This window comes from Panthera pardus, unplaced genomic scaffold (assembly GCF_024362965.1).
Source record: "Panthera pardus isolate Hobbes unplaced genomic scaffold, ASM2436296v1 HiC_scaffold_13, whole genome shotgun sequence".
Lineage (NCBI taxonomy): Eukaryota > Metazoa > Chordata > Mammalia > Carnivora > Felidae > Panthera > Panthera pardus.
Window position 1 is genome coordinate 139,256,373 of NW_026526688.1, and position 26,640 is coordinate 139,283,012.

At 35.1% G+C, this 26,640-nt stretch overlaps 1 protein-coding gene across 3 annotated transcripts in view; it reads right to left on the reverse strand.

The window, feature by feature from the left end:
• The window catches only part of CFAP299 (cilia and flagella associated protein 299), a 582,511-nt gene that overhangs the window by 349,040 nt on the left and 206,831 nt on the right, over nt 1-26,640 (reverse strand). For 2 of the 3 annotated variants that reach the window (XR_002084957.2, XM_019466394.2), the window contains exon 3: nt 8,452-8,542. Coding sequence is in view for 2 of the 3 variants with exons in the window: in XM_019466394.2 (XP_019321939.1) it covers nt 8,452-8,542 (91 nt within the window). In the remaining variant the exon portion in view is untranslated. The remainder of the gene's footprint in view (nt 1-8,451; nt 8,543-26,640) is intronic. The other variant, XM_019466401.2, reaches the window with a different exon arrangement.

Genomic DNA, 26,640 nt, shown 5'->3' on the forward strand with positions numbered 1-26,640 from the left:
TATATATATATATATATATATATATATACATATATACATGTATATATATCTTCTTTATCCATTCATCAATTGATGGGCATGTGGGCTATTTCCATAATGGGACTATTGTAGATAATGCTGCTATAAACATCAGGGTGCATGTATCTCTTTGAATTACTACTTTTGTATTCTTTGGGTAAATACCTAGTAGTACAATTGCTGGATTGTAGGGTAGGTCTATTTTTAACTTTTTGAGGAAACTCCATACTGTTTTCCAGAATGGCTGCATCAGTTTGCATTCCTACGAACAGTGCAAGAGGGTTCCTCTTTCTCCACATCCTTGCCAACACCTGTTGTTTCTTATGTCATTAATTTTAGCTATTTTGACAAGTGAGAAATAATCTCATTGTAGTTTTGATTTTCTTTCCCTTATGATAAGTGATATTGAGCATCTTTTCATGTGTCTATTGGCCATCTATATGTCTTCTTTGGGAAAATGTCTATTCATGTCCTCTGCCCATTGTTTAATTAGATTATTCATTTTGGGGGAGTTGCATTTTATAGATTCTTTATATATATTGGATACTAACCTTTTTTTTAAAAGAGAGAGAAAGTGCACAAGTTGGGGAGAAGACAGAGGGGGAGTGAGAAATAATCATAAGCAGGCTCCACACTCAGCATGGAGCCTGACATGGGTTTCTGTCCCAGGACCCTGTGATCATGACCTAAGCCAAAATCAAGAGATGGACGCTCAACTGACTGAGACACCCAGCCTCCCCTGACTACTAACCCTTTATCAGATATATCATTTGCAAATGTTCTCTTCCATTCTGTAGGTTGCCTTTTAGTTTTGTTGATTGTTTCCTTCACTGTGCAGAAGTTTTTTATTTTTATGTAGTCCCAATATTTTATATTTGCTTTTGTTGCCCTTGCCTCAGGAGACATATCTAGAAAGAAGGTACTAAAGCTGATGTCAAAGAAGTGACCACCTTCTCTTCCAGGATTTTGATGGTTTCAGGTCTCACATTTAGGTCTTTAATCCATTTTGAGTTTATTTTTGTGTATGCTATAAGAAAGTGATCCAATTTCATTCTTCTGCATGTAGCTGTCCAGTTTTCCCAACACCATTTGTTGAAGAGACTGTTGTTTTCCCATTGGATATTCTTTCCTGCTTTGTCAAAGATTAATTGACCATACAGTGGTAGGTTCATTTCTGGGTTCTCTTTTCTCTTCCATTGATCTATGTATCTGTTTTTGTGCCAGTACCATACTGTCTTGATGACTACAGCTTTGTAATACCACTTGAACTCTGGAATTGTGATGTTTCCAGCTTTGATTTCTTTTTCAGGATTGCTTTGGCTATTCGAGGTCTTTTGTGGTACCATACAATTTTAGGATTGTTTGTTCTAGCTCTGTGAAAAATGCTGGTGGCATTTTGATAGGGATTGCATTAAACGTATAGATTACTTTGGGTGGTGTAGACATTTTAACAATATTTGTTCTTCCAATATATGAGTATGGAATGTCTTTCCATTTTTTGTGTCATTTTCAATTTCTTTCATCAGTATTTTACAGTTTTCAGAATAGAGGTCTTTCATCTCCTTAGTTAGTTTATTCCTAGGCATCTTATTGCTTTTGGTGCAACTGTAAATGGTATTGATTCCTTAATTTTTCTTTCTGCTGCTTCATTATTGGTGTATAGAAATGCAACAGATTTCTGTACATTGATTTTTGTATCCTGCAATTTTACTGAATTCGTTTATCAGTTACAGAAGTTTTTTGGTGGAGTCTTTCAGGTTTTCTGTATATAGTATCATGTCATAGAAGGAACATACTTCAACATAATAAAAGCCATATATGAAAAATCTCACACCTAATATCACCCTAAATGGGGAAAAACTGAGAGCTTTTCCTCCATGGTCAGGAACAGGCCAGGGATGTCCACTCTTACCACTTTTATTTAACATGGTACTGGAAGTTATAGCCAGAGAACTAAGACAACAAAAATAAATAAAAGGCATCCAAATTGACAAGAAAGAAGTCAAACTCTCACTATTTGCAGATGACATGATACTGTATACAGAAAACCTGAAAGACTACCAAAAATCCATAAATTTATGTCCATCTACACATCAGTGTGATTTGCCTCAGAGTTTCTGGATATCTAGAACCAAACTTACTTAATTTTTTTTTCCAAGCACTTATCATAAACATGCACTTAATGAATGCCTCACTGTGGTGGTAGTGTTAAAAACTTCATTAGCATAAGCAATTAGAAAATTACACTTTCTCAGAAAACAATAAATCTCCTTATAAATGAGAAAGAAATGGTTAATTATTTTAGTTTTTAAAGAATTTTTAAATCTTTAATATAAGACTCATGAGGTAGAAACATTTTCATACATGCATGGAACACATTTAAAATAAATTTAGGGGCATCTGGGTAGCTCAGTCAGTTAAGCATCCAACTCTTGATCTTGGGTCAGGTCATGATCTTACAGTTCATGAGATTGAGCCCCACATCAGTCTCTGGGCTGACAGAGCAGAGCCTACTTAGGATTCTCTCTCTCCCTCTCTCTCTGCCCCTTCCCACCTCAAAATAAGTAAACTTTAAAAATTTAATTTAATTTAATTTAAGCTAAATTAAATTAGTTATTTTAGTAGGAAAACATTGTATCTGTCATATGAAGCACTACATACTTAATAAAAATCCTTTTAACATTTTGTATATGAATTGTACATAAGTCTCAATGTTTTGTCTAATCTAAAACAAGAGCATTTGGGGGAAAATGTAAGGAAAGGATGTGTTTGTTTTTGTATAAAGTATTTATATATGTATATATATGCATATTCACAAATTATACATACACTTGTATGCAGTATATACTACATATGAAATTCAGAGACATTCATAATATTGATTATTGAATTAAATCAAGTAATCTTCAGATTAATACAAGCTTTACTTAAAAATGGTTTATCTAAACAATATTTAAGTCCATAGCATTTGACCCACTGATTCACTGAAACCTTTATTTATTGTTTTACATGTTTATTTATTCTGAAAGAGAGGGAAAGGGAGAGAGTGAACACACAAGAGCAGGGGGGAGGCAGAGAGAGAGGGAGAGAAAATCCTAAGCAGGTCCACACTGTCAGCATGGAGCCCAACGTCAGACTCAATCTCATGAACCATGAGATCAAGACCTGAGCCACAATCAAGAGTCAGACACTTAACCGACTGAGCCAACCAGTTGCCCCTCCACTGAAATCTTTAAAGGAATTATATTTCCAAGAGTTTGTATTCTTTTAGTAACAGTTATACAAACTTTTAATTGTCATAAAACGCTGTTCCTTCCCAGGTCATAAAGCTAAGACTACATGTCTATGCAGTAGGTTTGTAGAAATGGTATGAGTGTATACAATAAGCAAGTAATCCTATAACTTTAGCATTGAAAGTATTAGGGTGGAGGCCCACTGTGAAGTGGGGACAGAGAAGAATGACGTTTCCCCAAGCTCTAGGCTCTATAGCAGAGTAAATTCAAGGCCTAAATGGAGAAAACTAGTAAATCAATTTTGCAATTAGTTGACCAGAGAGAGAAAGAGAACACCCAGAACAAGATTCAATTACACCAAATAGCATTTGAAACCTGGGATCACCCAACTTAACAATAAAATAAAAAGTTGTGAGTGTGGGAAAGTAAATCCAATCTTTTTCTAATTTCCTAGATGCATTTAACAAAAATTACCTAAGAAAATTGCTATGGAATTAGCCCTTCAAGCCTTATTAGGCCATGCAGATCAATTATGTCAGTTCTAAAACTATATCATAATTTTTCCAGTGTGTACTTTCATTAAAATGAAACAAAAAGAGTAGCAAGTGAGCCTCTGGCTTGAAATTCTCCATTTATTTTGTACTCACTATGTAGAGAAATACTAATGCTTAGGAAATAGTCATGTCCCTTGGAGAGTTCAGACCTCATAAAATTCACATATAATTTCTGCTGACAGCAAATTAATATAGATTCAAATCTCATGAATATTGTATACTTTATAGGACTACTTTTTAAAAACCATATCCATTTACTAAATGGCTTTTAAATAAGCTTGTGATCGTCATAATTAGCTTTGTCTAAAATATGTTGTATTCTCTTATAGTTTTCTATAAACCCATTTGGAGTCTGCTTTAAGACTAGAGTAGGAAATAGAAAATTAAGCCTTAAATGCCACTCTTGATATAATGGTATGTATTCTGCTGATTACAATAATACCACAAATTCAAAGGCCCAAATAAATGACCATGCTATTTTCGTGTCAGCAAACTATGAGTCTGATAAGATTCCAATTTTAAAATCAGTGACCACCCATCCAACATACAATGTTAACTCTTTAGCATACTCAATAAAAGTTAAATCTGAGGCCTTCTCTAGGGAAAAGACAAATCCATAATGATGTAATTAAAGATCATTCAGAGCAATAATGCAGAAAAAATAGATACACTCATAGCAGAGCTGTCTCATCTTCCCAAACTCAAATTCACCAACCAACTTAGCTGGTGTGCCTATAGATCTTTCTTCCTTCCTGCTATAACTTTACAAATGGCTTCTGCCCCTCTCAAAGACAAACCCTTCCCTAGTGTTCTGGACCCGATCTTCCTTTTAAGGACTTCTTTTCATCAATCATTTCCTTTTTCTCCTACACCATCAATACCCCTCTCTCTACTGGATCATTCCTATTAACATAAAACATGGGTTAATATTATCCATCTAAAATTAAAACACAACAAAACAAACTACTTGGACTCCAAGCCTTACTCCAGTGACAGTGCAAAAATCAATAAACAGTTGTTTCTCCCTACCTTACACACTTTTTTCTTTTTTCTACCTACTCCAATGAGACATTTACCCATTCCCATCACTGAAACAGCCCTTGCCAATGTAACCATGATATTTACCTAGCCCAAAACAATGTCAAACTATTTATCATTTGTTGTGGGTTGAATCATGCCCCCCAGCTGTCCAAAAAAGTTATGTTTAACCCTTGGTACTTATGAATGTGACCTTATTTGGAAATAAGGTCTTTGTATGTATAATAAAATTAAGATTAGATCATATTCATTTGGGGAGGAGGATCCAATATGATCGGTATTTTCATGAAAACAGAAGACAGAAACACAGGTTCAGAAGGAGAATTGTGTGATAATGGAGGCATAGATTAGAGTGATAGGTCTACAAACCAAAGAACACCAGTGATTTCCAGAAACACCAGAAGTTAAGGGAAAGGCATAGAAGAGATTCTCCCCTAGATCTTTGGAGAGAACTTGGTTCTGCCAACATCTTCATTTCAGACTTCTGTGAAATAAGACTTTCTGTGAGAAAATAAGTTTCTGTTGTGTTAAGCCCCCCAGTTTGTAGTAACTTGTTAACAATAGCCAGGGGAAACTTAGGCATCATCTTATTTGACTTCTCAGCAGCATCTGACATGGTGAGCATTCTTTCCTTTAAAATTGCTTCTTCTCCCATGTTTGTAGCATTGCTCCCACTTGACTTTTCTTCTACTTTTCTCCTACTTGCTACTTCTCAGTATTGTTTGCTGGCTCTTTCACACATTCCAGATCTCTAAATGTTGGGGTTTCATAAAGATCTATCATTGGACTTCACTTTTCTTTACCTATACTCTCTGCCTAGTAAATATCTGCAAGTCCATGACTTTCCATACCATTTAGGTATAGGTATCTTTCAGATTTATATTCTAGCCAAGACTTCTCTAAGTTCTAAATCCCTATACGTAAAAGACCAATCAACTTCTCCACTTGAGTACCTAAGAGGCATTACAAAATTAACACTGCCAGCACGGCACAATTTGATTATTGATTCTCGAAACCAACATTCCTCAAGAGTTCTCCTGCCACAGTGAGTAGCAACATCATCTACCTCTTGTTCAAGCCAAAAACCTAGTAGTCATCTTGCTTTCCTTTCTTTAATATTCTACATCAAACACAATAATGAGTCCTTTCTGTTCTGTCACCAAAACACAGACAGGATTCAGTAACTTCCCTCTATCTCTAATAGGACCACCTTGTAAGAGTTTCACCTCTTGCTGGTTGATTACAAAAGCTCCCTATCTTACCTCCTTGCCTCTGTGCTAGGCCTCCTTCACACATTTTCCACCCCACACAGCAGCAGTGAGATCAATCTTTCTAAAGTGTAAACCAGATTAGGGTTACTTCTTTAAGTTGCCCATCAACTTTCTAGTTCAAAAATAGAAGAATATAAAAATTAAAATTAAAGAACAAAATCAAAATTCCTTAAAACCTATATGTTCTGGCTGTGACTTCCACTCTGACCTCATCTGTCTCTACAATCCCTTTCAATAAATATATTCCAGCCATTCTGGTCTTCTTACCATCTTTGAATATGTCATAATTGCTATTATCTCAGGAACTTTTAATATGCTGTACCTTTTTCTTGGGCTATCTCTCCCTCTCAAATCATTATCTGTTTGGGGTGTCTCTCCCTTCAAATTCTGTGGCTATCTTCTTCACTTCATTCAAGTCCAACAGATGTCACCTCCTCAAAGTGATTTTCCTATATACTGTAGCTAAAGCAACCAACTACTCTCTATTCAATATGTTTTTATTCAATTTTATTCTTTTATGTTTTCCATAGTACCTATCCAGAGCTGAAATTAATTGTGCCACTTTTATTTTGCTTACTTATTTTCTATCTCCTTCTCTCAACTATAAACCCTTTAAGGTCATGGATTCTGCAGTACCTCAGTGTCCCAGGGACTAGAACAGTTCCAGGCATGAGCAGGTTGCACAAGAAAATGTATTGAGTGACTGGCAAATGGATGGGAGGTGGGTAAGAAAATACATAAGTGTATCATTTAGGAGGCTATGATAGCAATTTACTTAAAATAGAATGGTAGTTTGAATCAAAGTAAATGATAGTTGAGAGGGTGAAAAGTGAAGTGACTTGATTTATATTTAGGAGAAATTAGTGGTTCGTTCAACATGAGTGAGAGAGAGAGTAGGGAATCCATAGTGACTGACATGCTTCTATCTGGGTAAATGAGCGGTTAAGTCTGCACTCATTATTAAAGGAAATTGCAATAGGAGAGAAAGACTTAAAAAGATATTTTTGAGAGGAAGTATGCCACTTTGGTTAAAAATGTGGGTTTTGGGTCTCTAAAGCTATTTGTGTTTGTTGGTCTAATGTCTAACCATGGCCATTTTTTTTAACTTTATGGAATCAAATTTCCACCCTTACTATAGATGGAATTTTTCTTGTCAAATATATATATATATATATATATATATATATATATATATATATATATATATATATATATATTTTAATCTGTATGGATGTTTTTTTAATCCCTGTCTTGTTTGATCACTAATGATCATTTGTTCCTTCTTGTAAGTCCTTATGATAGATTCCTGTGCCATCACATTCTTTTGCCTTTATTCCCATCTTTTTAGCTGCTCTTTCTATTTAGAGTCAGGTAAATTTCAAACTTTTCTGTTGTAATTTACAAGGCCTATCAGAGTTTACTCTTTATCCATATTTCCAACTTCACCTCTTAAACTTCACTTGTCCAACTCCTCCAAGAATCTCCCTAATTTCAAGTCCAGGTTAATTCTATTCAATTGGCTGACCAAACTATGATCTTTTCTCTCTCTAAATATAGTGAGGATTTTGTCCACATGTAAAATTTTCAAGGGCCCTGACAGTGAGAAAAATTCCAACTACTTTTTGAGAAAACTTTAGTAAAATAGACCTCCTTATACACATATTTTTCTGTTGCTATAAATTTTTCATCACACTACTTCTGAGGATTTTTCTGTAAGTCACATTTGCCTTTTTTCATCCTTGACTTGGAACATTTTAAGACCTACAGAAGACTGATATTACTAGTATTATATTAACAAAATGTGAAAGCAAATATGTATTCCAAAAATATTAACACTTCTACATATATTATCTAGCATACATTTTAATATAGTAATAATATATTATCCATGGTGATTAAAAATTATGCTTCTCCATCATGTGGTTTGTATCACATCTCCAAATGTAGGACTACAAGGCAGACTACAAGACTATCTTCTGAAGGCAGTATGAAATCAGGTAGGCATAGGGCAAAACTTGGGGGACAGTAGATGATGTGACTTAGTAGAGCACACCAGGAGGCTGAGCTAGAGCAGGAATTTTCAGCATAAGACCAGCACAAAGAGTCGTGCATTTTCTCTACAATAGATGTATGGGATTCTATTTTTTATTCACCATTTGGGTACTTCCACAGTTGTAAGTGGGAATAAGTTTTTTTTCTATATAAATTGTATAATATATAAAACAAAGAGCCTTATTATATCCCTCATGAATTACTTCTCAGGGAAGATATTAAAATGTATATTATTGACACCAACTGTGCCTTTAATGTATACATTTTTAGGATGTAGGTACTCACGCTCACTTTTCCATTGTGATTGTCTTCTTCTCTCACTGCCAGAGCCTTCAGAAAATTATCTTGCAGGTCTTTACCAGCACTTGTTAATGTCCTGCAAAATGAAGGTCTTCAGTTATAATATATTAGAAAACAAATATATTAAAGGCACTCAGGGGCCAACAACCGCACTTCTTTATTCCAAGTGACAATTCCTTATAACACAAAAACTATACACACAATCATTATAAATCATACACAATTATTATAATTTATTACATTCCTCAATATAATTTTATACAGTTATAGAATCTTTACAAATAATTGGAGTCAAGTGTGTAAACAATATATATGTCTATATCAATACTCAAGCCAGAAACAGTTAATTTCATTTACATGCCCATTTTATTCTTTTTATCATACCATGCAAATTCAATGTATTTATACCTCTCACTACCCACAATAATTTTAGATTGCCTACAATTTACATATAATTTATTTACTTAATATAAGAAAATTAGAACACTAGAAACCTAATCCAATTCCCTTACTGGGATAAAGCATTAATCTTAGCTCTATGAGGATATAAACACAGCAAAAAAAAAAAAAAAAAAAAAAAAAAAAAAGGAAACTAAGTTGAGTTATCTTTGTCAGATAAAAAGAAACAGGGGTGCCTCTGGCTCAGTTAGTGGAACATATGTCTCTTGATCTCAGGATTGTGAATTCAATCCCCACATTGGGTGTAAAGATGACTTAAAAAAAATAAAATCTTTAAAAAAAAGAACTCGAGAGAAATAATAAAATGAGTAAGCTGGGGATGTAATATACAACACGGTGTAACTATATTAACTATAATTAATAATACTGTATTGTATATTTGGAAGTTGATAAGAGTAGATCTTAGAAGTTTTCACCACACAAAAAAAGAATTTATAACTATGTGTGGCAATGGATGTTAACTAGACTTACTGGGGTGATCATTTATATACACATATATACATATATTGAATCATTATGTTGTACATCTGAAACTAATATTATATGTCAATTTTGTCTTGATAAAATAAATTTTAAGAATTCAGGAAAGAAATGGCTATTCCTGGAACAATTTTTTTTTTAAATATTGATGATATCGGGGCACCTGGGTGGCTCAGTCGGTTAAGCATCTGACCCTTGATTTCGGCTCAGGTCAAGATCTCATGGTCATGAGATCAAGCCCTGTGTCAGGCTCCACGCTGAGTGGAGCCTGCTTAAGATTCTCTCTCTCCCTCTCTCCCTTCCCTCTTCACTTGTGCCTCAAGCTTAACCAATGCCATTTCACCTCATGAGATTGTATGCCATAAACTGAGAGACACAAGAATAAAAATCAGTTGGGGTTATAGTGTCTGTTTTTAATTCCTACTACATAGCTACTACATTCCTACTACATTCAGCCTTTTCTTCCTATCCATGATAATAGGTATCGGTACTCCTCCAATAAATTCATTTTGTTGTTTCGTTCATTAGAATTAGTTTCTATTGGGGTGCCTGAGTGACTCAGTCGGTTAAGCGTCTGCCTCTTATTTTCATCTCAGGTCATAATCTCATGGTTGTGAATTCAAGCCCTGCATCAGGCTCTGTGCTGACAGCACGGAGCCTGCTTCACATTCTCTCTCTCCTTCTCTCTCTGCCCCTCCTCTGCTCACTCTCTCTTTCAAAAATAAATACATAAAGTTAAAAAAAATAAGAATCATTGATATAGATCATTGATCAATTATATAAATGATATAAGGTTTTGGTTGTGAGCAACCAAAACCAACTATCTTAATTAGACAGCCATTGTATTCCAATTAAGATAAGCTATTCAGTTAAGATACTCTAGAGTCTTAAAGGTTTCCACATAGTAAGTCTCCCCACACCTCCCACCCCAAACACACCTCGTTTTGTTGTAAATCCTCGGATTATTACAGATAAGTTATAGTCAAATTTGATTACCAACCTCAATCCCACAACAACCAAGGTAACATATCATTATCCATTTTGCATGCTTCCTTTAAATTTATCTTCTATAGTTTATGTATACACTTGTATAATCATAAAAACATACACAATATCATTTGGTGAGTTGTTCAATTTATTATATATTTTGCACTTATTGTTTTATTCCTATTGTTGTTATTGTTCCTGGGAACAGATGCTTATGAGAGTGCCGAGGAAGATCAAAATTATTCACAGGTATATCAGACATGAAAAGCTGGGAGAATAGTTTTTAGGTACTATCTGTTAATGAGAAAAGAACTCCTGATATTCTGCCAGGCCTGGCTCTCTTGTTAATGACTGAGGTTTTTAACAGACATCTAGGCCAGACAGGAAAAAGAAACAGTAAGAAGTAGAATTCTTGCTGCCCCTGGGCACTCACTATAACAAACACTGACCTCCCTTTTCCATAAAAATTAAGCCCTAGCTTTTAGCTGGGCATGAAGCTTCCTGGAATAAAGACTGCATTTCCTAGCTCCTCATGAGGCTAGGTAGGTCTGTATGGCTAACTTTTGCACAATGGATTCCAAATGAAAATTATATAAAACTTCTTAGAGGAGAGAAGGTACACTTTCTCCTGTAGCTGGAGAGCAATATAATGACTGTTGCTTGCTCCAGCTGCTATCTTGACTTAAATTGGAGGCCACCATTATGGAGAAACAAGAGAAAGAAGCAGCGACCCTGACACCCAGGAGCATCAGTCAGCTTAGATGGGTAATATCTCCACTGCTGAAATATGAGACTGAATTTACATTTTGTTTCAGACACTGTTTGGGGGGGTTTTCTATTATTTTTCACTAAACCTAATCCAAAATAATATATTCACCATATGAAATTTGCTCACCTTTCTGAAGAAAGATGCTGTGGAATTGGCCTGGTGATCAAATTGGACTTTAACCTTATTTGCAACAGTCTAAAGATTTCCCAGGGGACTGTATTATTATGTAATTAAATTATTTTTTAAATAGTCAGAAAGTTAAGTCTTTTAAATGGAAGCATGAGGTAATGACAATTAAGCTGATATATAAGATGGGACATCAGTCTTTAATTCCCACTCACCAACTGATTAGTCCAAGTCACCACATTTTTCTGAACCTAGGTTTCATAATGGACTAAATAATCTCTAAGCCTCTAAGCACCTGTAAAACTTGTGATTTAAAATGATCATACTTGGGGCACCTGGGTGGCTCAGTTGGTTGAGTGTTCGACTTTGGCTTAGGTCAGGATCTCACGGGGAATCAGGAGTTTAAACCCTGCATCAGGCTCTCTGCTGTCAGCGCAGAGCCCGCTTCAGATCCTCTGTCTCCCTCTCTCTGCCCCTCCCCTGATTGCACTCTTTCTCTTTCTCTCTCCAAAATAAACATTTAAAATAAATAAATAAATAAATAAGGTGATCATACTCTATCATCAATTAGCATATATCATTAATTTGCAATTAGTCTAAAAGTGACTATTATACTGACATTATATTAAGATCATGCTGCTCCTCTTTTTTTTTTTTATTTTTAAGTCTTACATACATAGACTCGTATCATTTCCTATAACCTCTATGAGAAATATAAAAGTATTTTTGTTACATAAACTGGGAACAGAAAGGATAAGATCTAAAGCTCCTAAGCTATATGCACCAGAGTAAAAACGTTATATAAATAATCGATTATTATACCATGCTACATCTGAGAACCGGAAACTTCTCAGCAAGGGGAATTATTGAGCAAGAAAGTTAATGCAGTGTGTGGTAAGGAATCCTTACATCTTTAACATGCATTACTCTTACTTAACTAGATTTATTTAACAGTCAGTGACCTGAGACAACTTGCTTAAGTAAATATTACAAAAGGAGTCACTTCCTCAAGAAGTGAAATAGGTCTGTTACAAAATATTAGGGTTATAAGTTTTATAAAGGCAAATACTCCATCTTTGTCATTTATACTCCACTATACATTGAAAATGGATTAAAAGATCTATAGATGATTTAATTTTTTACCAGCCATGTTTAATCATTAGCTAATGAATTTTATATAATCACACAAGAATGAATCTAAATATATTCTTAATCCTCAACAATTAGGCTACTGTTTTATGGTTTAGTTATATTGTTTGTGTTATCACACATATTCATATTACTAGATTAACACTCAGAGTAAATTTTAAAAAGAGGAAAAAAATAGAAAACTGTTAAAATAGAAATATTTCCATAAGTTACTTTCTCGAGTTCGCTTATTTTAAAGATTATAAATTCTTTCAGTAAATATTCATGAGCTATTAATCATCTTAAAATTTTAAATGTAAAATTGAAAGTTTTCTAATAAGCAAAGTTTGAAGGATCACTGGAATGTGTTCTAATGAGCAGTTTCTGAATAAGCACTGAATCAAATTTGAGATTAAATCGGTCTTAATAGAAATACTATTTTTATCTATTGGGAGTCTTTGTACTAGTCTCTATGCTACGTATTTTGCAAATACTTTCAATTACCTTCAAATCAAGCCCTAAGGGAGGACATGTTTATTTCTACTTTAGCAATAAACTTGATTGTAATCAGGTGGCATCAGTTTATAACTTGAATATCACTAACTCCAAAGTTTTATTCTACTATACTGAAGCCTCACAATATATCAAAACATCATATTGATATCATAATATTTTGACAGAAAACAATGAGAATTCACTGGTGAGATGAAACCTAAATTAACAGGAATGGGGATTGACCTTCATCAGAAGGTGCCCCTAGGAATTATCAGGGGCTGGTGGTCTTGAATCCTCTGTGGAAAGCTAATTAGGCATAATCATCATTCCAATCTAGCCTAGAATTCTGATCAACCACTTGTTCAGAGATAGCTTTGATTTTTTTTTAAATCAGTAAAATCTAGCATAGCCCTATATTCAATAATTCTAGAATTTACTAGAATTCAGCTCATCTGCACTTGTTTGAATATGTGATTCAACTTCTCTACGCATCAGTTGCTTTGCAATGATGTTTTTGTATACTTATTTTGGAAAAATTTAGTGGAGAGTAAAGTCATCTCACCAGTCAAATATTATCTTTGTAGGAAATTAGCACACATCTATGAAAATCAGTTTTCAGAAATACCTTTATTTCCATGGATAAGTTTACCGACCAAGCTATTTGTATTTGTAGGGTCTCAAACAATACAAATTTTAGTTTAAGAGGCCAAAATGGAAAATTGTTTGCAACTTTGATTAAAAATATGATTTGATTTATCAGTGTGTATATTTTTAGACAATTTATTTGAGTATTAAATATGGGAGCTATATTTCTTTTTATTTTTTTTAAATATTTATTTAATTTTGAGACAGAGAGACAGAGAGAGTGCAACAGGGGAGGGGCAGAGAGAAAGGGAGACACAGAATCCAAAGCAGACTCCAGGCTCTGAGCTGTGAGCACAGAGCCTGACACAGGGTTTGAACCCATGAACCATGAGATCATGACCTGAGCTGAAGTCAGATGCTTAACTGACTGAGCCACCCAGGCACCCATGGGAACTATATTTCTATTGCACTTTTATGTAGATCACCTGTTGCTTTGTCTTGTACATTTTCTCTAGGACAATACTTTTTTTTTTTTTTTTTTTTGCTTTGCTTTTACATAAATTAGGAGGAAAGAAAATCCTACTTTTCCTCAAATCATGTTTTATAAATGTTTCTAACATTGATAAACATCTTCACATTCCTCCTCTCAATGTATTATTGTATATTTTGCTATGTATAATCAAGCTGGGCTGCTATAACAAAATACCATCGATTGGGGGTCTTAAACAATAGAAATTTATTTTCTCACAGATCTGGAGGCTAAAAGTCCAAGGAGAGGGTACCAGCATGGTCTCCTTCTGGTAACTGCTCTCTTAAGCAACTCACTGTGTTTGTACTAGTATCTCATTGTGCTTTTATTTATGTATTTATTTGTTTATTTTGAGAGAGAGAGAGAGAGAGAGAGAGAGAGCAAGTGGGGGAGGGGTAGAGAGAGAGGGAAAGAGAAAATCCCAAGCTCCATCTCACAAACTATGAGATCATGACCTGAGCCAAAATCAAGAGTTGGACACTTAACCAACTGAGCCACCCAGGTGCCTCTCTCACTGTGCTTTTAATCTGCATTAATCTGATTACTTTTGTTTTGTTATATATATACTTTTTTTCTAAATTGTGTATCCTCCAAAAGCTGCATGGATACCAACATTTGTAGAGAAGGACTAAAAGCAACTAATGAACAATTTCAAGTCATTTCCTTTGAGCATTAATTTAACAAAAGAATCTACCTTTGATATCTAAGGGATTATTTTTTAAAGATCTAAAAGGGAAAAATAGTTGAGCTAAATCCAATGTGTGGTTTTGAGTCTCTTGTATTTTCTTGTAAACTATTCTTAGTGGCTCTTTCTTTCTTTCTTTCTTCCTTTATTTTTTTAATTTAATTGAAACAAGCTTCCTTAGGAGTCAGGTGTATCAGGATTACATTTAGAGAGATTTATAGTTTAGGAATTTTTATACTACATACTGTGATCTCCATGGAATTTCCAGGAGGTCATCAATATATATTCTAATAACTTTCAGAGAAGAAAAAAAAAGACAACTTGAGAAATGAGATTCATTCATTGGTAAGAAGGAATGAGAATCAAATTTCCATTAAGATAAATGGTACCACTTGTCCCCTGCCCCTTTTCTATATGAAAGAGTTTATAAATTACCAAATGTAAAGTATCAGAATCTCCGGGAAGAAGTTTCAACTATTAGAAGCACACAGAAGAAAAATAAGAAGTGTTAACATGCACACTAGACAGCTGTTTCTTTTCATCTGCTATTTTGAGGAAAAACTAAGTGGGAGTCCTGAAAACTGTGCTATCTTACATCAGTCAAACTCTACTCCCCTGGATAGAAACTGGTGCTCTTCTTTGAAGGGAAAAAAATGGCCTGGCTTCTGTCTGAGAAAGTATCCCTGAACTCCTCTTCTTTTGGTATATCTGGCAAGTTTCTCTAGTTAATTCCTAAACATGGTAGGTTAAGATGTTCTCACACTTTAAGAGGGATTAAAAAAACGGTTGCTTAGACAGTACATCAATGTTATTAGTCTCTAAATGTGATTTTATTCTGAAAACACATTCAAATATAACTTTATTTTTACTCTCTTCTGGGAGGTATCTAAACCTTTTATCTGACTTGAAATATACTTCCAGATCTTCTGGCTATACAGTGAAAGCCAATAAGAAAGCAAATAAAGTAATCTCTTATTTGATATATCCCTGCGTCCAGACTCCTCTTTACCTGTGGGAATCCTGCCTCATCATTCCATAGAACACTGAGCAAGTAGGCTTTAGAAAGATGAAGGCCTTCAGGCTCAGCATCTTTAGACTCAACATGCCTAATCTCAATGTGTGTGTCTCTAGTTAATAACATTTCTAAGATATTATATAAAGAGGTGTAGAATTTGATACAATGGAAGAGGGCCTGTCATAAATGAGGGTGGTGGGCTCCCATCAGAAAAGCATACAGATAAGGGGAGGGACTGTAGGGAAGAAGAGATGTATCGATGTGAGACTTTGGGAAGAAAGATACCTGAAGAAGACTGTTAGGAAGGCTTGCTGCGTTATGCCCTCTGTATAAACTCCTGTGTTTCCTCTCTAATAAAACTGGCAGAAGCTCTTAACTAAGAGGTTAAGTCTGACCTCTAGGGATAAAGAGAGTTTAGAAACGAGACAATATTAGAATGAGAGACAGAAACAGAGACAGAAGGGGAAAGGGGGGGTGGATGGAAGTATCCCAGACTATGGTGCCATCTAAGGAAGGTTCAGCAAAGCCATATCCATATCTTGAACCAAAGTCAGCCAATACAGATTCATGGGTCCACCTTACTATCCTGGTCACACTCAGTCATTGGGAGAAAGCAGCCCAGGGTGGGGAGGTGTGGTTTTGGTGCAAATGCACAACAGGTTTCAAAGAGCAGCATCTGAAGGGTTACACTTTCTATATAAGATGTATTCTTATCACAACCACAATCTCTCATCCAAACCCGAACTCTCCAGGTTCAAAAACACCAACATAATACCTTCATTTGTTTTATCAGAAATATAGTCTCAAAATAAAATTGCCAATATTATCATCAATATTATGCCTACTGAAAACACTTTAAGACTTTTTGCAGATCTTTTTCTCCTTAGGGTATATACTTCTAGGGATAAATGGCCAGATTACTGTACTTTAAATACACTTCACTTAGAGAAGTTTCTTACTTTATGCTATGATACCAGCTAGATACACAATTAGGTTCATTTGTTGATTTTGTTTTAATTTGAAAGATATTTCCAATTCAGCCTTATAGTTACATAAAAAAATTCATAGAATTCTAAAACCAAATCTATAATTTAGAGTTTTAGAAGTCTAGTTTCCATCTCCCCCAGTTCCATCTACCCTATTCCATTCTCTCCCTTCAATATAGAGCATCATTTTATTTTAATTCCAGTTAACATGCAGTGTTATATTAACTTCAAGTGTATAACATAGTGATTCAACACTTCCATGCATCACCTGGTGCTCACCACATGTGCCCTCTTTAATCCCCATCACCCATCTCCTTACTAACCTCCCCTCTGATGACCATCAGCTTGTTCTCTATAGTTATAAGATTCTGTTTCTTGATTTCTCTCTCTCTCTCTCTCTCTCTCTCTCCCCTTTGTAGAGCATCATTCTTTTTTTTTTTTTTTTTGAGAAAAAGAGAGAAAGTGGGGGAAGAGCAGAGGGAGGGAGACAGAGAATCTTAAGTAGGTTCTGTGCCCAGTGCAGAGCCAGATGGGGGGCTCAATCCCACTACCGTGAGATCATCACCTTAGCTGAAGTCAAAAGTCGGATGCTTGGGGCGCCTGGGTGGCTCAGTCAGTTGAGCATCTGACTTCGGCTCAGGTCATGATCTCACAGCTCGTGAGTTCAAGCCCCGCGTCAGGCTCCGTGCTGACTGCTCAGAGCCTGGATCCTCCTTCGGATTCTGTGTCTCCCTCTCTCTCTGCCCCAACCCACTTGCATTCTGTCTCTGTCTCTCTCAAAAATAAATAAACATTAAAAAAAAAAAAAAAGTCGGATGCTTAACCAACTGAGCCACCCAGGTGCCCCTAGAGCATCATTTTTAAAAATATCCTCAAATTGCTTTTTTAACTGTTATTATTTTTAACATAAGCGTATCTATTTGTCATCCAGCTAGTTATGTATTTACTTATATAAATAGTAGTCTCCTACACATTTTCCCCAACATTGCTGTTTCACTTAGCATTATATTCAGGGAACTATACCATAGGAGTAAGAGACATTTATAACTATTTTTTTTAGTTGCATAGTGCTCCACTGTAGGAATATATAACAGTTTAGTCACTTAGCTACTGATGGTCATTGGTTTGCTTCCTGTTATTTGCTATGATAAATATTGCTTCAGTGTTTAGCTTTGTGCATAGGTCATTTCACATTTTTCTCACTATATTTTTGGAACAAATTCCTAGAAACAGGATTACTGGTCAAAGACTACATGAATATTTTATTTAGTTAAACACTCCCAAATTACCCTTCAATGGGGTTGGGGCACTTTGCAGTCCTCCCTACAATTTACAGGAAAGCTACTTTCTGCACAGCCTTATTAACAAAGTAGTCTGTAAAGCTTTTAGATTTTTGCTGATCTAATACATGAGAAGCTATCTCAGCATAACTGTGTATTTATCTTATCACAGACAAAAGTGAACATATTTTCACACATTTAGAGATCATTTGCACTTCTTCTTTAAGCTGTATGTTTATACCTCATTTTTTCTATAGTATTATAGGCCTCTGCTCTATTTTCTTCTTTCAACATGAAGAATTTTAGCTCTTCTCTGTGATATAAGCTGCAAATATTATCACCAGCTTTTGGTTTGTCATTCTACTTAACTTGTGCTGCATTTTACCATGAAAATGTTTTATTTTATATTATTAATATGATCTGTAAATGGTATAAAGCATTCCCTTATTATAGATTTGAATCACTTACCAATTTTCCATCATGTTTTCTTCTAGATCTTGAAAACTTTCTTTTTTTATTAATTTGGTATAACATTTATGTCTCTAATTCCTTGGCAATTACCCTGATGCACTGTGTGATAAATTAATCCTATTTTAACTTTTCCATTTGGGTATTCAATTATCCCAACACCAATTATTTAAAACTCTATTTTTACCACTTACTTTGAGATGATGTCTTCTCATATACATTTGAGTCTATTTCTGTGTTTTCGATTCTGTTTCATTGCTTTGTCTGTTTGTGTATCAGTACCGCATTAGCTTGATAACAGAAGTTACATGTTTTAATATCTGGTAAAGGTAACCCTTCTCATTGTTGTTCTTTTTCAGGGTGTTTTGTTTTGTTCTGTTGTGGATATTCTTGCTTATTTGCTTTTTCCAAATGGATTCAATAATTAAATTATCTAGGTCATGAAAAAACAACAACAACAACAAAAAAAACCCTCAAACACTGATGACCATTTTTCAGGATTATTTTAAATTTCTAAATGTCATAGTTTGTGATTTTAAAGATGGCTGCCTTGACTAGAATGCTATGAAAGACTGGAATGAAACTGGAGTTGCAGCTTCTCTGTGTCATGGTAATCCATGTGTATACTGGCTCCTGTAGATGTGAACTTGATATTGCCATACTTCTCAAAAACAGGAACATATTCTTCTTGCCATACCTCCAGTCCTATGTTTAATTAATTCATTAATTTAATTAATTAAATGTTGTATTAGATTAAAACTACAAGTTTGATGAGTGTGATCATCAAATTGATCTCATAAAAACTATCATACTTTGTACCACTTACTCTGTTTTTGTCTATAATGACAGTGAACCTCTACTGTGGCCTATTTTGGATAGTTGCATTTATCTATAAAATTTATATACTTCGTCTAATAATATTTACAAATTTATTTTCATAGTGTTGCATAAAGTAGTCTCTACTGATTTTTTTGAAGTCTTCTGTTTTAATAACTATACCCCATCCTAGTTGTTTCTCATTCTATGTATTTTCAATGTTTTCCTTTTGTCTTAGTTGAGTTAGCTAGTAGTTTGACTATTTTGTTGATTTTTTTCCCCAACGAACTAGCATTTGGATTTATTCTACATTTTTTATCTTACTCATTTATTTCAGATTTTTAAATTAATGTCTTCTTTTTCTTTTCCAGGATACTCTGTAGTCTTTTCCTACTTTTTGAATTGGGTGCTTAATTCATTTGTTTTTATTTTTTTCATTTTTATTTATATAGATATTTAGTGCTATATATTTTTCTCTGAAAACTGCTTTAACTATATCCCATAGATTCTGACAGTTGTATTTCCACTATTCTTATTTTTAAGAAATTCTATTTATTTGCTTCCCCTTTGACTGAATAGTTATTTAATTAGATGTTTTTTTAATGTCCCACTTTAAATGACTTTTTCATTGTTGTTGTTATTGATGTTGTTTTATTGAATTGTGGTCTCTTTGTAGTTATGGGAAGGGGAGTAGTTAAGGGGATTTTTTTTTTTTTTTTTGGTGTCACTGTATGTCAAGAGATAGTCCAATTTGGAGAATGTTCCATGTGGACTTCAAAAGGGAAGGTCTTTGTTATCAGAGTTTAGATTTGACTATATATTTATAAAAAAAACCTAGTTAATTGTATTGTCTTTTATTTCTTTAGTAAATATTTGTCAATTACTCTGTTTGGATTGAGTGAATGTATTAAATCTCCTATTACTGTTTCTGCTATTTATCATTTCCTCTACTGTGGTTTCTACTTTATAAACCTGTGTTATTAGGTTGGGTAATTATTAAAACTCTTATTTCCACAATTGTGAACTATATCTTGAAGCCTTATAATTTGTCCTTCATTGTCTGTTAATGCCTTTTTGACCTTAACGCTAATTTGTTAGATATCAAAATTGTAACTCTTACTCTTTTCTTTGTGTTTATCTAGAATATTGTGTTCTTTTATTTCTTATTTTTTGTTTCTGTGTTTCTTTAAGTTAGATTTCTCTGTATAAAATATAAACTACTTTGTGTTTATGGTTCAATTAAAATCATTTACACATATTGATGTGGTCGATAAATGAGGCCTCAGTTTTCATATTGCTATATATATATGTATATATACATATACATATACACATATATATGGATATCGATTTCTATTGTATCATAAACATTCACGCACACAGTTTTTCACTAAGAAGTCTATGCTGTTACATCTTCCTCTATATATTTCGTGGCATAAACGGGTTTGTATGTTACGCAAATGATTATATGAAACTCTTGTCCTCTCTCCCCCTCCCTTTTTTTTAGCTAATATTCATTGTTTCTACTATGAAAATATTTAATTTCAGTACCAGTATTTATTCTTCCATTCTTTCCTATTGCTAAATATCTAATTTGAAATACTATGCCTTTTACTCTCAGTTAACACCTATACCGCAGTTAGTAAACTTACTCTATTTTTCACATACTTTCCCTTATTTTCGATAGTTTCTGTATTATCAGTGCACATATCATTTTTATACTATGCTGTCTCCCTTATGTCTAATTTAGTCTTAGTTTTACAGATAAATATGTATTTAATGTTTACACAAGTCCTTTGGAAGTTGTCTTCCCAGTCATTTTGGGGGTCTGAAATACATTCTCCAATTCTTCAGGAAGGGTTCATGGGAACAATACTTCCCGAGTTCCCACATGCTCATGATAGCATGTTTACAGCCTTTATACATGAAGTTTAGTTTGGCTGGATATAGAATCTTTGGCTCATATTTTCTTTTCTTGAGTCTCTTAAATGTTACTACATTATTTGCAGGCATAAAACATTGAAAACTCTGATGACAACCTGAATGTCTTTCCCAGTAAGTCTTGGCCTTTTTGCCTTTATTCCTAGGGGCTTTTTTTTTTTTCTTTTTCTTTAAATTCCATTTTTCTAGGCCATGTCTTGTTGTTGGCTACTCTGTGTTTTTTCCCAGAAAGTTAATGTTCCCTTCTAATGTGTAATTTCAAATCTTTTATTTCAGAAAGTTTCCTTAAGGTATAATGCCTACTTTTAATTCCTTTGCTTTGCTTTTTCTTCTCCAGGGACTCCTATTACATACACTTGTTATCCATGTTCATTATCATTTCATCTAGTCTTAAATATCTATTATTTCCCTTCAAGCCCTTTTAAACTCTTCATTCAGAATATTATTTTTTTCCCTCCTTTTTGTCTACTACCCCTTCTAAAGCACTGTGCGTGGTATTTATTCACACCTATTTTCCTTTTAGTTCATTCTTTACTTAACAAATGTATTTTTTCTTTCTAACTTTTCCTATGTTCTGTTAGTGCTCTAGCTTTTATAATAATGGGAATCCAACTTTTTAAAAACTTATTAACACTGTCTACAAGATAGAACTCTATACAAGGTGATGTCACTCTGACTGATGGCAAATGCAAGCGTAAAACAAACAAAAAAGCACTAGACAAATTCAACATTGATGAAAATGTCTAATTGCTGCCTTTTACCAATTCTTGGCAACCCAGAATGAACCAGAATGAAAAAAAAAAAGAAATAACAGTATATAATGTAATATGATTGCTGTGGGGTTTGAGATAATTCATGCAAGGCCCTTTTCACTTCACACGGCACATGGAAGGTGCTCAGAAAATGAAACTATTTTTGTTATCATTATCACTACCATCATATGATGGAGGAGCAAACAGAGATAGCTGAGGTGGTAAATTTTGGGTTATGTACTTTAACACTTAAACTCTGAGGCTCTTGCTGGACTTCTGGGAAGATGGCGACATAGGAGGACGCTGGGCTCACCACGTCCTGCGAATCACTTAGATTCCACCCACACCTGCCTAAATAATCCAGAAAATCGCCAGATTAGCAGAACGGATTCTCTGGAGCCAAGCATAGACAAGAGGTCCACGGAAGAGGGGCCCCTCCTGAAGCGGATCACTGAAGGAAAAGCAAGCTGAGACTGCCCCTCCCGCCCCTGTGCACCTTGCCGATCCTCCCCAGATAATACACCAGATCCCCAGCACCATAAGCCTGGCACTGTGCAAGTAGCCCAGACGCGCCACCCCCACCCCACAGTGAATCCCGCCCCTAGGAGAGGGAAAGAGAAGGTACACACCAGTCTGACTGTGGCCCCAGCGGTGGGCTGGGGGCAGACATCAGGTCTGACTGCGGCCCTGCCCACCAATGCAAGTTATTCAAGACAGCACAAGGGAAATGCCCTGCAGTTCCACACCACTCCAGGGACTATACAAAATGACGAAATGTAAGGATTCCCCCCAAAAAAACAGGAAATAACAACAGCTAACGAACTGATCAAAAACGATTTAAACAATGTAACAGAAAGTGAATTTACATTAATAGTCATAAAATTAATCGCTGGGCTTGAAAAGAGTATAAAGGACAGCAGAGAATCTATTGATACAGAGATCAAGGGACTAAGGAACAGCCAGGAAGAGCTAAAAAATGCTATTAATGAGCTGCAAAATGTAATGGATAGGACCACAGCTAGGATTGAAGAGGCAGAGGAGAGAATAGGTGAACCAGAAGTTAAAATTATGGAAAAAGAAGAAGCTGAGAAAAAGAGAGATAAAAGAACACAGGAGTATGAGGGGAAAATTAGAGAACTAAGTGATGCACTAAAGAGAAATAATCTACGCATAATTGGTATTCCAGAGGAAAAAGAGAGACGGAAAGGGGCTGAAGGTGTACTTGAAGAAATAATAGCTGAGAACTTCCCTGATCTGGGGAAGGAAAAAGGCATTGAAATCCAAGAGGCACAGAGAACTCCCTTCAGACGTAACTTGAATCAATCTTCTGCAAGACATATCATAGTGAAACTGGCAAAATACAAGGATAAAGAGAAAATCTGAAAGCAGCTAGAGAGAAACGTCCTCTAACATATAAAGGGAGACCTATAAGACTCGTGACCGATCTCTCTACTGAAACTTGGCAGGCCAGAAAGGAATGGCAGGAGATCTTCATGTGATGAACAGAAAAAAATATGCAGACGAGAATCCTTTATCCAGCAAGTCTGTCATTTAGAATAGAAGGAGAGATAAAGGTCTTCCCAAACAAACAAAAACTGAAGGAATTCATCACCACTAAACCTGCCCTACAAGAGATCCTAAGGGGGATCCTGTGAGACAAAGTACCAGAGACATCGCTACAAGCATGAAACCTACAGACATCACAATGACTCTAAACCCATCTTTCTATAATAACACTGAATGTAAATGGACTAAATGCGCCAACCAAAACACATAGGGTATAAGAATGGGTAAAAAAACAAGACCCATCTATTTGCTATCTACAAGAGACTCATTTTAGACCTGAGGACACCTTCAGATGAAATTGAGGGGATGGAGAACTATTTATCATGCTACTGGAAGCGAAAAGAAAGCTAGAGTAGCCATACTTATATCAGACAAACTAGACTTTAAATTAAAGGCTATAACAAGAGATGAAGAAGGCCATTATATAATAATTACAGGGTCTATCCATCAGGAAGAGATAACATTATAAATATCTATGCACCGAATACGGGAGCCCCCAAATATATAAAACAATTACTCACAAACATAAGCAACCTTATTGACAAGAATGTGGTGATTTCAGGGGACTTTAATACCCCACTTACAACAATGATAGATCATCTAGACACATAGTCAATAAAGAAACAAGGGCCCTGAATGATACATTGGATCAGATGGACTTGACAGATATATTTAGAACTCTGCATCCCAAAGCAACAGAATATACTCTCTTCTCGAGTGCACATGGAACATTCTCCAAGATAGAACACATACTGGGTCACAAAACAGCCCTTCATAAGTATACAAAAATTGAGATCATACCATGCATACTTTCTGACCACAATGCTATGAAGCTTGAAATCAACCACAGGAAAAAGTCTGGAAAACCTCCAAAAGCATGGAGGTTAAAGAACACCCTACTAAAGAATGAATGGGTAAACCAGGGAATTAGAGAAGAAATTAAAAAATATATGGAAACAAACGAAAATGAAAATACAACAACCCAAACGCTTTGGGATCAGCGAAGGCAGTCCTGAGAGGAAAATACATTGCAATTCAGGCCTATCTCAAGAAACAAGAAAAATCCCAAATACAAAATCTAACAGCACACCTAAAGGAAATAGAAGCAGAACAGCAAAGACACCCCAAAAACAGCAGAAGAAGAGAAATAGTAAAGATCAGAGCAGAAATAAACAATGTAGAATCTAAAAAAACTGTAGAGCAGATCAACGAAACCAAGAGTTGTTTTTTGAAAAAATAAACAAAATTGATAAACCTCTAGCCATGCTTCTCAAAAAGGGAGGTGACCCACATAGATAAAATCATGAATGAAAATGGAATTATTACAACCAATCCCTCAGAAATACAAGCAATTATCAGGGAATACTATGAAAAATTATATGCCAACAAACTGGACAACCTGGAAGAAATGGACAAATTCCTAAACACACACACCCTTCCAAAACTCAAACAGGAGGAAATAGAAAGCTTGAACAGACCCATAACCAGCGAAGAAATTGAATCAGTTATCAAAAATCTCCCAACAAATAAGAGTTCAGGACCAGATGGCTTCCCTGGGGAGTTCTATCAGACGTTTAAAGCAGAGATAATACCTATCCTTCTCAAGCTATTCCAAGAAATAGAAAGGGAAGGAAAACTTCCAGACTCATTCTATGAAGCCAGTATTACTTTGATTCCTAAACCAGACAGAGACCCAGTAAAAAAAGAGAACTACAGGCCAATATCCCTGATGAATATGGATGCCAAAATTCTCAATAAGATACTAGCAAATCGAATTCAACAGCTTATAAAAAGAATTATTCACCATGATCAAGTGGGATTCATTCCTGGGATGCAGGGCTGGTTCAACATTCGTAAATCAATCAACGTGATACATCACATTAATAAAAGAAAAGATAAGAACCATATGATCCTGTCAATCGATGCAGAAAAAGCATTTGACAAAATTCAGCATCTTCCTTAATAAAAACCCTCAAGAAAGTCGGGATAGAAGGAACATACTTACACATCATAAAAGCCATTTATGAAAAGCCCACAGCTAATATCATCCTCAATGGGGAAACACTGAGAGCTTTCCCCCTGAGATCAGGAAAACAACAGGGATGTCCACTCTCATCGCTGTTGTTTAACATAGTGTTGGAGGTGTTAGCATCAGCAATCAGACAACAAAAGGAAATCAAAGGCATTAAAATTGGGAAATATGAAGTCAAGCTTTCACTGTTTGCAGATGACATACATGGAAAATCCGATAGACTCCACCAAAAGTCTGCTAGAACTGATACATGAATTCAGCAAAGTCGCAGGATACAAAATCAATGTACAGAAATCGGTTGCATTCTTATACACTAATAATGAAGCAACAGAAAAAGAAATTGATCCCACTCACAATTGCACCAAGAAGCATAAAACACCTAGGAATAAATCTAACCAAAGATGTACAAGATCTGTATGCTCAAAACTACAGAAAGCTTTTGAAGGAAATTGAAGAAGATACAAAGAAATGGAAAAACATTCCGTGCTCATGGATTGGAAGAATAAATATTGTCAAAATGTCAATACTACCCAAAGCTATCTACACATTCAATGTAATCCCAATCAAATTTGCACCAGCATTCTTCTCGAAGCTAGAACAAGCAAGTCTAAAATTCATATGGAACCACAAAAGGCCCCAAATAGCCAAAGTAATTTTGAAGAAGAAGACCAAAGTAGGAGGCATCACAATCCCAGACTTTATCCTCTACTACAAAGCTGTAATCATCAAGACAGCATGGTATTGGCACAAAAACAGACACATAGACCAATGGAATAGAATAAAAAACCCAGAACTAGACCCACAAAAGTATGGCCAACTAATCTTTGACAAAGCAGGAAAGAATATCCAATGGAAGAAAGTCTCTTTAACAAATGGTGCTGGGAGAACTGGACAGCAACATGCAGAAGAATGAAACTAGACCACTTTCTTACACCATTCACAAAAATAAACTCAAAATGGATAAAGGACCTGAATGTGAGACTGGAAACCATCAAAACCCTAGAGGAGAAAGCAGGAAAAGACCTCTCTGACCTCAGCCGTAGCAATTTCTTACTTGACACATCTCCAAAGGCAA